This window comes from Cervus elaphus, chromosome 22 (assembly GCF_910594005.1).
Source record: "Cervus elaphus chromosome 22, mCerEla1.1, whole genome shotgun sequence".
NCBI classification, from domain to species: Eukaryota; Metazoa; Chordata; class Mammalia; order Artiodactyla; family Cervidae; genus Cervus; species Cervus elaphus.
In genome coordinates, this window is record NC_057836.1 from 30,563,122 (window position 1) to 30,579,338 (window position 16,217).

The window sequence follows — 16,217 nt, forward strand, 5'->3', positions numbered from 1 at the left end:
TAATCCCCTAATAAAGGAAAGAAAAAAGGGGGAGAAAGACAGCCCTAGGTTACATCCTTACAATACCAAGGTCTGTCTACTGAATCACATTCTTGGAAGAGCTTAATATCCATTCTTGAGTCCCATACCAGAGAGTCCAATTTAGTATGTTTGAGATGGGTCCTAGGTATATGGACTTTTAACACTCTAGGTGATGTGGATACATGTAATCTGGAAATTCTCCTTTCAAAACAGTAAAAAGATCTCAGGAAAAACTCAAGGTGGAGTAGAACTATGGAGTTGAGAAATAGACTGCTTCCTGCCATAACAGTAAATAAAGGACAGCACAGTCATCAGCAATTGCAGCCACCACAGATGGCGATCTGGTGAGCCCTGAAGGAGCTCAGGAAAGAAAGAATACATGACATCTAGCAGCCATCAGACTGCAGCCAGTCCCTGTGGTGAGCCCTGAGGATGTGAAACTCAGGATGTTAAAACACCCAGAACAGGCCCCAGATAGCTGAGATGTATTTCAAAGGAATGATTTCAGTGAGCCCAGACTCTTGTATCTTTCCATACATAGAAAAGTGCTAAATTCCTTAACTTGCCATATCTGGTTTCTTTTAATTAGCAATCATCTTTTGATGTTCTGACTACCTGCCCTTTGTTGAGAAACTTTATAACCTAGCTCCTCACTCCCTTACCTCTTAGAAGCAGTTCTCTCAGGGGGTTACTTGAGATGCTATTTCCCAGGCTAAAAGTCCTAAAAATTTCTCCTGAATAAGCCATAATTCAGCTTTTAGGTTGTGAATATTTTTTAAGTCCACAGAGATTAGTGTGGTAGCAGGAAAATCAGAATACATGCACAGCAGAGATATCTCAAAATACCAGAAGAGGGGCTTCCCTGGTGGCTCAGTGGTAAAGAATATGCCTGCTGATGCAGGAGACATGGGTTATATCCTGGAGGATCCCACATGCCATGGGGAAACTTAACTCTGGTGCCACAAATAGCTTGCGCTCTAGAGCATGGGAGCTGCAACTACTGAGCCCACATGCTTTTCAACTAACTGAAGCCCACACACTCAAGAGCCCCTGCTCCTCAACTAGAAAGTAGCCCCTACTCACCACAACTAGAATAAAGCTAGGACATAGTCACAAAGATCCAGCACGGCCAAAAATGCATAAATAAATAAATAAAGTCAGAGGAGCTGAGGAGCTAAGTGAGAAACCAAGGAATTAATGGATTGGAGCCAGAAAAGCAAAATCTGGAAGTGAAATACAACTCCTGATGAGTTAACGGTCTTACTTTTTACATGAACAAATTACCAATGTGAAAATTTTATCACACGTGCATTCCCCAAGATTTCTACAAATATTTCAAATTTGCATTCTGACTAGAGAAAGAACTAAGTGTGTTAGTCACTCAGTTATGTCCAATTCTGCGATCTCATGGACTGTAGCCCACCAGGCTCCACTGTCCATAGAATTCTCCAGGCAAGAATACTGGAGTGGGTTGCTATTTCTTTTTCCAGGGGATCTTCTCAACCTAGAGACTGAACCTAGATCTCCTGCATTGTGGGCAGATTCTTTACCTTCTGAGCCACCAGGGAAGCCCAGAGAAAGACCCAAAGAGAAAAAGAAAATCAGGATTCTCTGCCTTCTCCCCTTCCCTACCCTCTCATGATTTCCCTGGAAGCAGAAGGGGGAGAGTACCAGAGGCAAAAATATCCCAACAGATTTCAATTGAGGAGTTTCCTAGATTCATTATCACACTGTTCAGCATTTCATGGGGAAAAAAAGTGAGCTACGAATACAGAGAAGAACAAACATACCCATGAGAAAGATTGCCTCTGAAGTTGATTTTCCATAGTGCTGTTCCATATATTTAGGCATGAAGGAAATCATACAGACAAATGCGTTGAACTGCAGCACACTTATCAGTATGAAAAGCATGTAAATTGGGTTGAATAAAAGACTTTTCATGAAGGGTAAAAAATCTGAAAGGAAAGAATGACAAAGGTGTCAAACTCACTTGGCTTTGCATTTTATGACTGACTTTTTCTGAAATATCAACCTCCCCTCTAAATTGTGTTTTCCTGTTTTGTAATGCACACTACAAAATGTGCATTACAAAATGATTGATTTTGATTCTTTTTACCCTTTGAAACGTAAAGTTGTATCATTGTTTTGGTAGCTTCTGCAAGTCAGTGAGACTGCTGACTGGACACGGATCAGAACACAAACATTTACCTTCTCTAAGTTACTATCGCACCTTCAGGAAAAAGCGTAACATGAGTAAAATATCGTTCGAGTTCACACCATTTCCTTTTTTATCCTTCTTTTTTCCTCTACTACTATCCTCTCTTCTCTAGATATCGTCTAGCATGAGAGATACTTGTTCTCTTGTTCTGTTCTCTGAAGTCAGGAAGGAAATTAATTTGATAGAGAGCTTCACATTTGATATTATCATTCCTGAGCATTTAAAATGAAGACACATGTGGAAATTCACAGCATAAAAATTTTCTCAAGTACTAGGTTCTCTGCTTCTGCAGTACAATTTTGGTGGTTCTGCTTATGGTTCACAAATAATCTCTTAAAATAGGTCTCATGCCTGAGATCCTGATTCATTTGGTATATACTAAGAATATACCATGCAAATCGTTTGGTATATAATAAAGATACACTGTACATACTGTGTAAATGCTTTAACCAAAACATTTTCCTGTTTGTATGGACTAAGAAAGCTCAGAGTCAAATTTGTGGCCTAACCCTGGCAAAGATTCTGGGTCATGCTGCCTGCATTTGGGGTCAAAGTGTCACGGTTTCTTTTTACTTCTATCTTCACGTTCTTCATCTTGATTTCCTTGCTTATCATATACTATCTTAGTTTGCTTCATAAACTGCCTAATAACCAATCTAGAACAAAGGATCAATAAATAAACTGGAAGAGAAGGAAAGAAATGAATCTAGTTGTAGGATTCATATTTGCGAATAAAGTCATGGCCGGGGAGAAACTTGTGTTGGAGCTCTTTGAAGCTTCTTAAGTTACCCATGTTTGTTGACATTCTGTTATAATAGATGAGTCTCAGTAGTTTCTATTTATTTTCTAGATTTCTTATACTGAGTTAAGTCCTTGTTATCCTTTCCTCTATCAAATATAGAGAATTACATGACCTGTCATTTTTCTTTTTCTGCCTTAGCTTCCAAGAAGCTCACAGATAAGCTAGTATTTTTGTCTCAGAACTATATAGTACTTATTTTGATTAACATGTATCTTTCCTCTTTTTATCCTTGGTTTGAATTTCTTTTTTAATTAGATCTATGCTCTCTATCGGAGAAGGCAATGGTAAATCCACTCCAGTACTCTTGCCTGGAAAATCTCATGGACGGAGGAGCCTGGTAGGCTACAGTCCATTGGGTCGCTAAGAGTCATACACGACTGAGTGACTTCACTTTCACTTTTCACTTTCATGCATTGGAAAAGGAAATGGCAACCCACTCCAGTGTTCTTGCCTGGAGAATCCCAGGGATGGGGGAGCCTGGTGGGCTGCCATCTATGGGGTCGCACAAAGTCAGACACGACTGAAGCGACTTAGCAGCAGCAGCAGCAGCATGCTCTATATAAAATAGTTTTTTAAGGCAAATGGGGACAGATTTATTTACTTACTTATTTGAATGCCCAGGTTGACATAAAATTTTATATAAATGCTGATCTGAGATAATTCAGCTTCTAAATAATATCGCTTATTTTCATGTAGTAGCATGTGAAGAATCAGACTAGCTAGAAATTGACTGCTGTCTGTTAATATCAAATTGTCTTCATGTAGCCTAGCACACTGTAATGTTAGACTAAAATACAGACACAATTATAGAAAATAAAAGGAAATTATATAGACTTGAAATGTTTATATTTGCCTTTAGTGATTCCATCCCTTTCCTTCTTGACGTCTCCTTGTTTCTCTTTGTCATTTTTAATGGTCTCAGCATTATCCTCTAGTCCTTCCTTTGGAAGCGTTTTGGGCAAAAAGAAAAAAGGAATGGCAGTGAGCACATTCACTCCTGCACAAATCAAAAAGCCAATCCACCATGCACCAACCCAACGCGTATCAGTGGGAGTTATGGTCAGATCGTCTGTAAAGAGATATACACATTTTTTTATTAGCTTAAGTCATCATTTCCTGTACAAGCTATAGAAAATTATTACCATTACAACTGTCAAGTTCTAGCCAAGTATAGAATTTGCATAAAATTCAGACACTGATAAAACTTGTCTGAAAACATATGGTATTACAATATTGCCTAGCAGTAAACTAGTTTGACTATTTGTCCTACCAGGTAAGGAATTAATAAATAGGTACAAGGGCTTCTCAGGTGGTAAAGAATTCCCCTGCCAATGCAGGAGATGCCAGAGACTCGGGTGTGATCCCTGGGTCAGGAAAATTCCCTGGAGTAGGAAATGGCAACCCACTCCAATATTCTTGCTTGGGAAATCCCATGGATAGAAGACTAGTGGGCTACAGTCCACGGGGTTGCAAAGAGTCAGACACAACTGAGCACACAAAAATATATATATATAAATATGTACATATTAATTAGCTATAAGGGGACTTCCCTTATAGCTCAGTTGGTAAAGAATCCACCTGCAATCCGATTTGATTCCTGGGTCACTAAGATCCACTGGAGAAGGGATAGATTACCAGCCCCAGTATACTTGGGCTTCCCTTGTGGCTCAGCTGGTAAAGAGTCCGCCTGCAATGCGGGAGACCTGGGTTTGATCCCTGGGTTGGGAAGATCCCCTGAAGAAGGGAAAGGCTACCCACTCCAGTATTCTGGCCTGGAGAATTCCATGGACTGTATAATCCATGGGGTCGCAAAGAGTCAGACACAACTGAGTGACTTTCACTTTCACTTTCTACTTTGTTATCCACAAATGATTGCTTGATTTTAAAAAATTCAAACCTCTGTGCTTAAATCTCCTGAAAAAAAGAAATATGACTCATGTGATAGAATGAGCATTGGATTCTGTGTTAGAACATCAGCATTTTATCATGCTCTCCTGTTCACTGGTTTGAAATATTTGAAAAATTATTTAAACTCCTCAACCTCAACTTGGTCACCTGAAAAGTGGAGATTCTATCTGAGGGTCAAGTAAGCAAAATTTAAATGTGATGACATACTAGATGATGCTTTGTGTATTATAGACATTGTATAGATTTTATGGAATTACCTGTGTTCACCGATTCAGTGTCAACATAAACATTTGCACAGAATGACGCTAATGAAAGACCAATCAAAGGACCAATGATAGCTCCTGTTTCGATTAACCCTAAAAATGAAGGTAAACATAAAGTTATGGTAAAGTACTACACCCACATAAAGAGGTCTAATCCCATGAAGAGTCTGAGGATTGAATTGTTTTTACCGCAGATATTTTTGCCTTACGTATTCAATCTGTTGGAAACTTAAACTTGGTTTACAATAAGTAGCACAGTTGTTTCTTTAAATGTTGAAAAAGGAATCTCATAATTTGACACCACTTTTCTAGGCCTCCAAATTCTCTTTCATGCCAGGTTACAAGTAAAGACTTGTGGTTAGAAGTGACTGGCTGCAGCAGGATAAGGATATTGTATGCAAACTCCCTTCTCCAAGATGAAAATATCCCTTTTCAGTTATGAAAGACTAACTTACTTAAAATGATCAGAGTGTTTGTATGACTCCATTCCTTAATAGTAATTTTGAAATGAAACTAAGGAAATGCGAATCTTTAAATGCTATGGCATCAGATTCCACAATCTCAAATTGACCTGGTAAATTGATAAGACAAAGATTAGATTAGTAGACCGTCTATATTATGATTCAAAACCATTTTCTCTTGTGGTTGGTTCTCTTGTAGGTTGGTTAAAGTGATGGCCTTTTATGGCGAATTCTGTTGTGTTTTGTGAGTAAACCAATAATGTGTCCCATATTGGGATAGAATTTTCAATACTGTATCATGGGTGGATATTTTGATTACAGCTGAGATCTTGCTATTGAAAGTCACAATATAGAGCAAAATCCTTTTGATGTTTTCCACAGTCATATTTTTGAATGAATTTTAAAGCAATATCAGGTTATGATAAATTTCTTGTGGCATATTTTCAGAAAAATTTCATTCCCAAATCAACAACTTGATAATGTCCTTAAATGCACAAACTTTTAAATTTTGATAAAGTCTTTATCTATTTTTTTCTCTTGTTGCTTGTGCTTTTGGTTTCATGTCTAAAAACTGTTGTCTAATTCAAAGTCATGAAGATTTACACCTGTGTTTCCATCTAAGAGTTTCATCAGTTTACCTCTTACATTTAGGACTTTTATCTATCTTGAGTTAAATTTTTGTACATGGCACCAGGTAGGAACCCAAATTCATACTTTGGCACCTGGATAGCCAGTTCCCTTTCACCATTTGCTGAAAATAATCTTCTCTCATTGAATGATCTTAACATCTATCTTAAAGTCAATTAACCATAGAGGTTAATAATAGACTAGCACTTCTATTCTATTGACCTATATATCTACCCTTGTGCCAGAATCACAATGATATTATTATAATTTTGTAGCAAATCTTGAAATCAGAAGTGTAAGTCTGTTGTTTTGTGGGGTTTTTTTTTTTTTTATTTTTTTTATTCATTCATTTATTTATTTATTTATTCATTTATTTTTGACTGTGCTGGGTCTTCATTGCTACACGGGCTTTTCTCAAGTTGTGGTGAATGGAGGCTACTCTTGTTGCAGAGCACAGGCTCTAGGGCACACAGGCTCAGCAGCGGTGGTACATGGGTTTAGTTGCCACAGGCATGTGGGATCTTCCTGGACCAGAGATCAAATCTGTGTCCCCTGCACTGGCAGATGAATTCCCAACCACTAGCCCACCAGGGAAGTCCATTGTTATTTTTTAAGGATGTTTTGGCTGCCCAGTGCCCCTTGCATTTCCATTTGCATTTTAAGATCAGCTTGTCCATTTCTCCAAAAATAAAAAGCAACTGGTATTATAATTTTCCTAGGCATGCACACTGAATATGTAGATCAATTTGGGGAATACTCTCACGTTAGAACACTTGAACTTTTTCTGGTTCTATCCTCACTTTTAATGATACTTCTCTTCCGTCTTACTATCATATCCTTTCTTATCCTCCACATCCCCCTTCATCCTCACTTGACTTTTTACCCATCTGGATTGTTATCATCAGCTATCTCATGACTTGTCTATAATTCTGAGTCTATAGTGATCCTTCCCTGCTTCCATTAAAAATCAAGGCATGAGCTTCTTCAACTTTCTTCCTCTTTACTTCAAAATAGATCTTCACTTATTGCCTATGCCTTCTCCATAGTGCTATGGGTTAGTCCACCCTGTGCACACCTGACTTCCTGATGCTAACCCTGTCTGTCTTCTCTGATGTCTTGTTCAACCAAACACTCTCTCTTGTGCATCTGTTCAATCTCCCTCATCCACTGATTTCTGCAATATATCAAATTCACACTGATTTCTTTCCTGTCATTACACTCTGCATCTACTTCCTCACCACTCACTCTACTCAAATGCTATCACTTTCTACTCAAAACACTCTCAGTGATCTCTTTGCCACTTATCTATGTTAGTTGCTCAGCCACTTACCTAGTGTCCTTTTTATGGTCTTCATCTTCTCATTCGCCAGCTTTCTTTTGGCGCTCTTCTTCTTAAGACTCAGAAATCTATACATTCATCTATTGTTCTACTTTTTCCCTTATGACTACCCCTTTTTAAAATTTTCTTCCTTCTACTACCTTCCTTCCTTCTACTTCCTTCCTTCCTTCCTTCTACTCTACAAATAAGAATGTTGCTTAGTGTATTATCCTGGGACCTTTCACTATATAGCATGAGTCATCCTATCATAATCTTATTTCTCCCTCTTGATTTTATTTTTGTCTCTGTATAGATGATTCTCAAATTTTATGTCTAGCTTTTATATTCTTTCCTAAACTCCAGAGACACACATGGAAATTTTTTTCTTGGTATGTAGCTAGTTAAATTATACCTGGCCATATTTATTTCACTTTCCCCTAAGTTCAATGTAATTTTTCAAATTTAATTATATACATATTTATCAAATTTCATTTATTTATAATTATGTAGTTATTTGGTTTCCCAGGTGGCTCAGTGATAAGGAATCTAACTGCAGGAGACACAGCAGATGAGGGTTCAATCCCTGGGTCAGGAAGAGTCCCTTGAGGAGAGCATGGCAACCCACTCCAGTATTCTTGCCTAGAAAATCTTGTGGACAGAGGAGACCAGTGGGCAACAGTCCAGAGGGTCACAAAGAGCTAGACACAACTTAGCAACTGAGCACATGCAGTTATTTATATACTAAATTTTATATGGACAATGTCTTACTCATCTTAATACGTCTAGAGATTATCAGTTGTTTCTATGTATTATATACTCTAATATTTGTTGAAGAAAGAAATACATATTGTAACAAGATATTTGTTAATTTATTGCAGGTGAGCATTTTGTATTCTTCCAATATAAGTATGTAGAGGGATTTGAAAGGATTGAATAAAAAGACACTGAAAAAGATTATTGCAAAATCAATAGGTCATCAAAAATCTCCCAAAGTTGCTTCAAATAATGGTTCCTAAATATTTTAACTCCTCATTATATGTAGCTCTGTTCCTGCTTTCTCTCACCCTCTTTGATTTTTCTGGTTTTAAGAAGCTATTCATTAATAGCAAAATATCCCAGTATTCAAAGTTATGATTTTACAACTAACAACAGATGGAGTAACTAAGAAATATAAACAAATTATGCACAATAAATAAAGACTCTTTAGAAGATTGTAAGGCAACATACGAAGGTAGATGTTAAGTTGCCTATTGTGGGAAGTACTGATAGAATTTAGAAAAGGAAATTTCAGGAAACATAACCAAAGGTCTGAAGACAGATATTTATGAAAAATATTGTAGACAGGTTGTGATATCATAGAGAGATTGTAATAAAGAGAAACTACATAAGAAACTAAATAGATAAATTGTGGGCAGAGCTAGGAATAAGTGGAGGGCTCATATTTAATAAAGAGTCAGCATGCTTCATTAACATGAGAGAGAAGACATTTAATATATTTGAGAAAAATTATACTGCAAAAATTTTTATAAGAAACTGATTTTAACTACTACAGATCAAGTGAACAATATCAAAGCTAACAAAGACCTGAACAAAAATAGAAGTAATGAAAATAGTGAGAAAGATTTTGAATAAATGACATTTTAGAGAAAACATTGCTAAATTTCTTCACAGATTGGGTATATAGTGGTGCCAAGAAAATGGAGAAGGCAAATAGAACTCCAGGGGAGCTAGATTATTGGTATTTTCAATAGTAAAAAGCAGTTTTAGCAAAGTGGCTTACTTGGAGGTAGCTTATAATTGCTTTATTCAACAAACTTTAATTGATGGCCTATTGCGCCAAAGCACTCTGTTCAACATTCTGGAAATGCCTAAGCATCTAAATAAATAACTCATATCCATGCTCAAGGAAATTACTGTCCTGAAAAGAGGCTAAGGTAGATTTTCCAACTCACCAATATACAAAGGAGAGTTTTCAGATTTGGCAAAATCTTCTATGTAGGAAATACCCAAAGGCATGATGGGAGTTTCACCAATTCCACGTATAATATTTCCAACCAGTACATACACCCACATTAATGATTTAACTTCCTTCACACACTCTGCATTAAAAGAAAAAAGGCATTGCATTAGTGTTTGAGTAGTGAAATATTAGCAATATTTAACTCTGCGATTTTGGTAAGCATGTCACAGTTCTTATGTGACCCCAGCACTTGCCAACAGTTTACTATGCCAGAGTCTGTATGGGAGGGGAGTTTGGGGGAAATGGACACATGTACATGTACGGCTGAGTCCCTTTGCTGTCCACCTAAAAGTATCTCAACATTGTTAATCAGCCATTTTGTTGTTGTCATTTCGTTGCTGCATCATGTCTGATTCTTTGTGACCCCAGGGACTGTAGCCAGCCAGGCTTCTCTGTCCGTGGAATTCTCCAGGCAAGAATACTGGAGTGGGTTGCCATTTCCTTCTCCAGGGGATCATCCCAACCCAGGGATCAAACTCATATCTCCTGCATTTCAGGCAGATTCTTTAGCACTGAGCCACCCCCAGGGAAGCCCATTAATCAACTCTTTCATTGCTGCTGCTTAGTTGCTAAGTTGTGCTCGATCCTCTGAGACCCCCTGGACTGTAGTCCACCAGGCTCCTCTTTCCATGGGATTTTCTAGGCAAGAGTACTAGAGCAGGTTCATTTCCTTCTCCAGGCGATCTCTCTGACTCCAATATAAAACAAAAAGTTATTAAAATATATATATATATTGAATTCAAAGCAATATTGCATAAAGTGAAAAAAATTTACTATGCCATCAAAGACTCATTGGGCCATCTTTTTTGCGTTTTCTAACAGATACTTAGGTATGGCCAACAATAAGTGGTATCCTGGAGCCGGTTCCTACTGGGTTAGGAGACATGAGTATACACATCTCTTCCCAATTCAGTATTTAGCAACAGTTTGGTGAGAGTATTTACACCACAGAAATTTACAAACACTAAAAATCATAACCTTTTTTTCCCCTCCAGAGACTTAATTTACTAGCAATTACTAAACTTAACTAACTGCTATAACTGCTACCCAATTTATATACTAACTTTGGGGAGAGGAAAAAACACAAGTATCTCTTTCTAGAATTGTTACTATATTTATAAGATTTAAGAGTTTAAGTTCTCTACAGTTATAATTATTTTATAGAAACTAAAAATATTTAACTGCGTAGTAATATAGAGTCCACTATGTACTTGACCCCCAAATAACTTTTTTTAAAATTGAAGTATAGTGACTTACAATACTATATTAGTTTCAGGTGTACAACATAGTAATTCAATATTTTTATAGATTATACTCTATATAAGGCTACTATAAAATATTGGCTACTTTCCTTGTGCTGTACAATATATCCTTTTGTCTGATTTATTTTATACCTAGTAATTTGTATCTCTTAATTCCCTTCTCCTGTTTTCCCCTCTCCTATCCTTCTCCCCACTGGTAATCACTAGTTTGTTCTCTGTATTTATGAGCCTGATTTGGATTTGATATATTCATTCATTTGTTTCATTTTTTAGATTCCACATATAAGTCAAAACAGACAGTGTTTCTCTTTTTCTGACTTATTTCACCAAGCATACCCTCCATGTTGTTGTAAATGGCAAAATTTCATTGTTCTTTGTGGCTAACATATTCCATTGTGTATATACCACATCTTCTTTATTCATTCATCTGTTGATGGATACTTAGCTTGCTTCCATATCTTGGCTATTGTAAATAATGTAACTGTGAACATTGAGATGCCTGTATCTCTATGAATTAATATTTTTGTTATATATATACAGGAGTAGAATTGCTGAATCCTAAGGAAATTGCTACCCACTCCAGTATTCTTGCCTGGGAAATCCCATGGACAGAAGAGCCTGGCAGGCTGTAGTCCATGGGGTCACAAAGACTCAAACACGACATAGCAACTGAACAGCAATATGTTAGCTCTATTTTTAATCTTTTGAGGGACTTCCATACTGTTTTTCACAGTGGCTACACAAATTTACATTCCCATCAGGGGCCTGCAAGAGTTCCCTTTTCTCCATATCATCACCAACATTTGTTACTTGTCATCTTTTTGAGGACAGCTATTCTGGCAGGTGTAGGGACTTCCCTCGTGGCTCAGAGGGTGAAGCGTCTGCCTTCAATGCAGGAGACCTGGGTTTGATCCCTGGGTGGGGAAGATCCCCTGGAGAAGGAAATGGCAACCCACTCCAGTATTCTTGCCTGGAAAACCCCATGGATGGAGAAGTCTGGTGGGCTACAGTCCATGGAGTCACAAGAGTCAGACGCGACTGAGTGACTTCACTCACTTTATTCTGGCAGGTGTAAGATGGTATCTCATTGTGGTTTTTGATTTGCATTTTCCCAATGAGTAGTAAACTGTGCCACCTGCAGAAGCGAGGGTCCTGAACACATCTGGATCTTGAAATTTCTTGTGAGGCTATCTGTCAGTCATGTCCAGTCCAGAAAATCATAATCTCCATTTCTTGGTATTCATATTTTATCTTTGACGAGCATAAAGATTTATGTCTATAGGTATAAAGCAAACTCTAGGTTTCCTCTGAGGCAAAAATGAATATACCAAAGAATCAAGGAATCAACACACTCTCCTGGAGGCACACCATATTGGGAAGGCTTTGTTTATCTGCTACAAAGCACATGAAGAAAAATAGGAAATAGGACTTGAATCATTCTTTGGTAAAAACCAGCTGAAGGGGAACACAGGCTACTGCTGATGTCACCGTTTCCCTTTGTTTCCCCAGGGGGTTCCTTTAGCTTAGAGTTTCTGAGACAGCTATTCTTAAACTCCTTTGAACTATTTTGAATAAGGACCCACTAGATAATAGCACAGGAAACTCTACTCAATACTTAATAATGGCCTATATGGGAAAAGAATCTAAAAAAGAATGGATATATGTATACGTATAACATTCACTCTGCTGTACATCTGAAACTAACACAACATTTTAAATCAAGTATACATCAATGAAAATTTAAAGAAAAATAAACTATTTTGCTTCCCTCTTATTCCATGCTGGTAGTGAAATTTCCAACCTAGGGGACCACCATAACTTTCAGTAATATGAATCCAGCATGAAAATGTCCCCATCACAGGAAAAGAAGTTCTGGTCTGAGGCAAGTCTGTAGGGTCACCTCTTTGCTATAGAATATCAATTGTTTGTTATTCAGTCGCTCAGTCATGTCTGACTCTTTGTGACCCCATGGACTGCAGCACATCAGGCTTTCCTGTCCCTTCACTATCACCTGGAGTTTGCTCAAACTCATGTCCATTGAGTCAGTGATGCCATCCAACCATCTCTACCTCTATCATCCCCTTCTCCTCCTTCCCTCAATCTTTCTCAACATCAGGGTCCTTTTCAGTGAGTCAGTTCTTTGCATAAGGTGGCCAATAATATAACACAAATCCTAAGATTTTTCTTTCTACCTCTGTTTCCTATTTAGAAAATTGTATAGACCAAATCGTCAGTATAAACCTATCCTTCTAAGATGCTTTCCACAATGGAATTAACTCTACAGCGGCCCTTGGGAGGGTATATTTGACTTTTTTTTTTTAATATCTGTTTATTTATTTGGCTGCAACAGTTCTTAGTTGTGGCAGGTGGGATCTTTTTAGTTGCAGCATGCGAACCCTTAGTTGTGGTATATGGGATCTAGCTCCCTGACCAGGGATTGAACCCAGGGCCCCTGCATTGGGAATGCAGTCTTAGCCACTAGATTACCAGGGAAGTCCCTGACTTTTTTTAAAATAACCATTTTAAAGAATAGACAAGGCAGGCTTAGTAAGTATATGCAAATATAAGAGGACTAACATTCTCTGTTCTCCATTCCTATTCTCTGTGATCCTCTCAAAACTCTTGGGGGGAAATATCTTTTTGTTCATTTACCTTACTTAACCAAACCCAATAACTCATTCAAAGCCCCTCCATAGAAAGTGTTCAGTTACAAATTAACCAAAGTAATGAAATTTATAACCTGATGGGTCTTCTGTTGGTTTGAAAATCTGGGTTCCATTTTCCATACACAAGAAACTGTTTGAGGACAAATTGCCGGAAATTGAAACTGTAGATTCATATTCATATCTGTATGAACACAAAACATGCTTGTGTTATGGAGTCGATGAGGACAATGTGAGCATTGTGAAGATGTTCATGCTTCATTTAAGAGACAACATCCAAACCCAGGAAATGAGGTGTCCTTTTACTTTTGACACCTAGTCATCCTGGATTGATGTTGTCAAAAAGAACTTGCCACTCTTGTAAATGTGCGATTCACTCACAGTTAGCTTTTGATTATCTGCATCTCTATACTTTAGATTACCTAACATCAACCTTTTGTGATTTTTTTAGGTGATCATTCCCTGGAAATATTACTGTGGGATAAGGAACAAAAACTAAGAAAAATAATAGACTCTACAAAGTATAATTAGGAAAATAAAGGCTTGTAGGGGGAGAGGAACAACATAATGAAACAAGTCTCCCACGTTGTTTTCTCTAAGGTTGGCTCGTAAAATACATATTCGCACTTTCTGAGAATTCAGACAATAATCTTTTCATGCATTCACCAAGCTCCAAGAAAAACAACACATTTGCCCATCATAATGAAAGACCTTTGGATATTCAAATACTGTGACAGTGCAGTGTAATGACATTTTCTCTTCTCATAAGCACATAATGGTTAATAGATTGTGAACGTATATCTTATGTACCATAAGCAAATTACCACAAGAATCCTAGGCCCTTTCTCAAAAACTAAATTATTTTTTAATTAATTTTTCTTGGAGTATAGTTGATTTATAATGTTATGTTAGTTTCTGTTGTACAGCAAGATGAATCAGTCACACATATACATATATCTACTACTGAGGGCAGGAATCCCTTAGAAGAAATGGTGTAGCCATCATAACCAACAAAAGAGTCTGAAATGCAGTACTTGGATGCAATCTCATAAACAACAGAATGATCTCTGTTCGTTTCCAAGGCAAACCATTCAATATCACGGTAATTCAAGTCTATGCCCCGACCAGTGACACTGAAGAAGCGGAAGTTGAACAGTTCTATGAAGACCTACAAGACCTTCTAGAACTAACACTCAAAAAGGATGTCCTTTTCATTATAGGGGACTGGAATGCAAAAGTAGGAAGTCAAGAAACACATGGAGGAACAGGAAAATTTGGCCTTGGAGTACAGAATGAAGCAGGGCAAAGACTAGTAGAGTTCTGCCAAGAGAACGCACTGGTCATAACAAATACCCTCTTCACCAACACAAGAGAAGACTTTACACATGGACATCACCAGATGGTTGACACCAAAATCAGATTGATTATATTCTTTGCAGCTAAAGATGGAGAAGCTCTATACAGCCAGCAAAAACAAGACCAGGAGCTGACTGTGGCTCAGATCATGAACTCCTTATTGCCAAATTCAGACTGAAATTGAAGAAAGTGGAGAAAACCACTAGACCATTCAGGTATGACCTAAATCAAACCCCTTATGATTATACAGTGGAAGTGAGAAATAGATTTAAGGGACTAGATCTAATAAACAGAGTGCCTGAGAACTCTGGGTGGAGGTTCATGACATTGTATAGGAGACAGGAATCAAGATCATCCCCAAGAAAAAGAAATGCAAAAAATCAAAATGGCTGTCTGAGAAGGCCTTACAAATAGCTGTGAAAAGAAGGGAAGCAAAAAGCAAAGGAGAAAAGGAAAGATATATCCATCTGAATTCAGAGTTTCAAAGAATAGCAAGGAGAGATAAGAAAGCCTTCCTCAGTGATCAATGCAAAGAAATAGAGGAAAACAATATAATGGGAAAGACTAGAGATCTCGTCAAGAAAATTAGAGATACCAAGGGAACATTTCATGCAAAGATTGGCTCAATAAAGGACAGAAATGGTATGGACCTAACAGAAGCAGAAGATATTAAGAAGAGGTGGCAAGAATACACAGAAGATCTGTACAAAAAAGATCTCCATGACCCAGATAATCATGATGGTGTGATCACTCACCTCGAGACAGACAGCCTAAAATATGAAATCAAGTGGGCCTTAGGAAGCATCACTATGAACAAAGCTAGTGGAGGTGATGGAATTCCAGTTGAACTATCAAATCCTGAAAGATGATGCTGTGAAAGTGCTGCACTCAATATGCCAGCAAATTTGGAAAACTTCGTGGTGGCCAGAGGACTGGAAAAAGTCAGTTTTCATTCCAATCCCAAAGAAAGGCAATCCCGAAGAATGCTTAAACTACCGCACAATTGCACTCATCTTACACTCTAGTAAAGTGATGCTTAAAATTCTCCAAGCCAGGCTTCAACAGTACATGAACCGTGAGCTTCCAGATGTTCAAGGTGGTTTTAGGAAAGGCAGAGGAACCAGAGATCAAATTGCCAATATCTGCTGGATCATCGAAAAAGCAACAGAGTTCCAAAAAATCATCTGTTTCTGCTTTATTAACTATGCCAAAGCCTTTGGATGTGTGGATCACAACAAACTGTGGAAAATTCTTCAAGAGATGGGAATGCCAGACCATCTGACCTGCCTCCCCTCTAT

The 16,217-nt window shown here is 37.8% G+C and overlaps 1 protein-coding gene across 2 annotated transcripts in view; it reads right to left on the minus strand.

Annotated features, from left to right (window-relative positions):
* Positions 1–16,217, minus strand: part of SLCO1A2 (solute carrier organic anion transporter family member 1A2) — a 51,159-nt gene that overhangs the window by 21,594 nt on the left and 13,348 nt on the right. For both annotated transcript variants that reach the window (XM_043882412.1, XM_043882413.1), the window contains exons 5-9: positions 13,641–13,747; positions 9,571–9,717; positions 5,207–5,305; positions 3,895–4,110; positions 1,812–1,976 (exon numbers count right to left, since the gene is read on the minus strand). In XM_043882412.1, the coding sequence (XP_043738347.1) occupies positions 1,812–1,976; positions 3,895–4,110; positions 5,207–5,305; positions 9,571–9,717; positions 13,641–13,747 (734 nt within the window). The remainder of the gene's footprint in view (positions 1–1,811; positions 1,977–3,894; positions 4,111–5,206; positions 5,306–9,570; positions 9,718–13,640; positions 13,748–16,217) is intronic.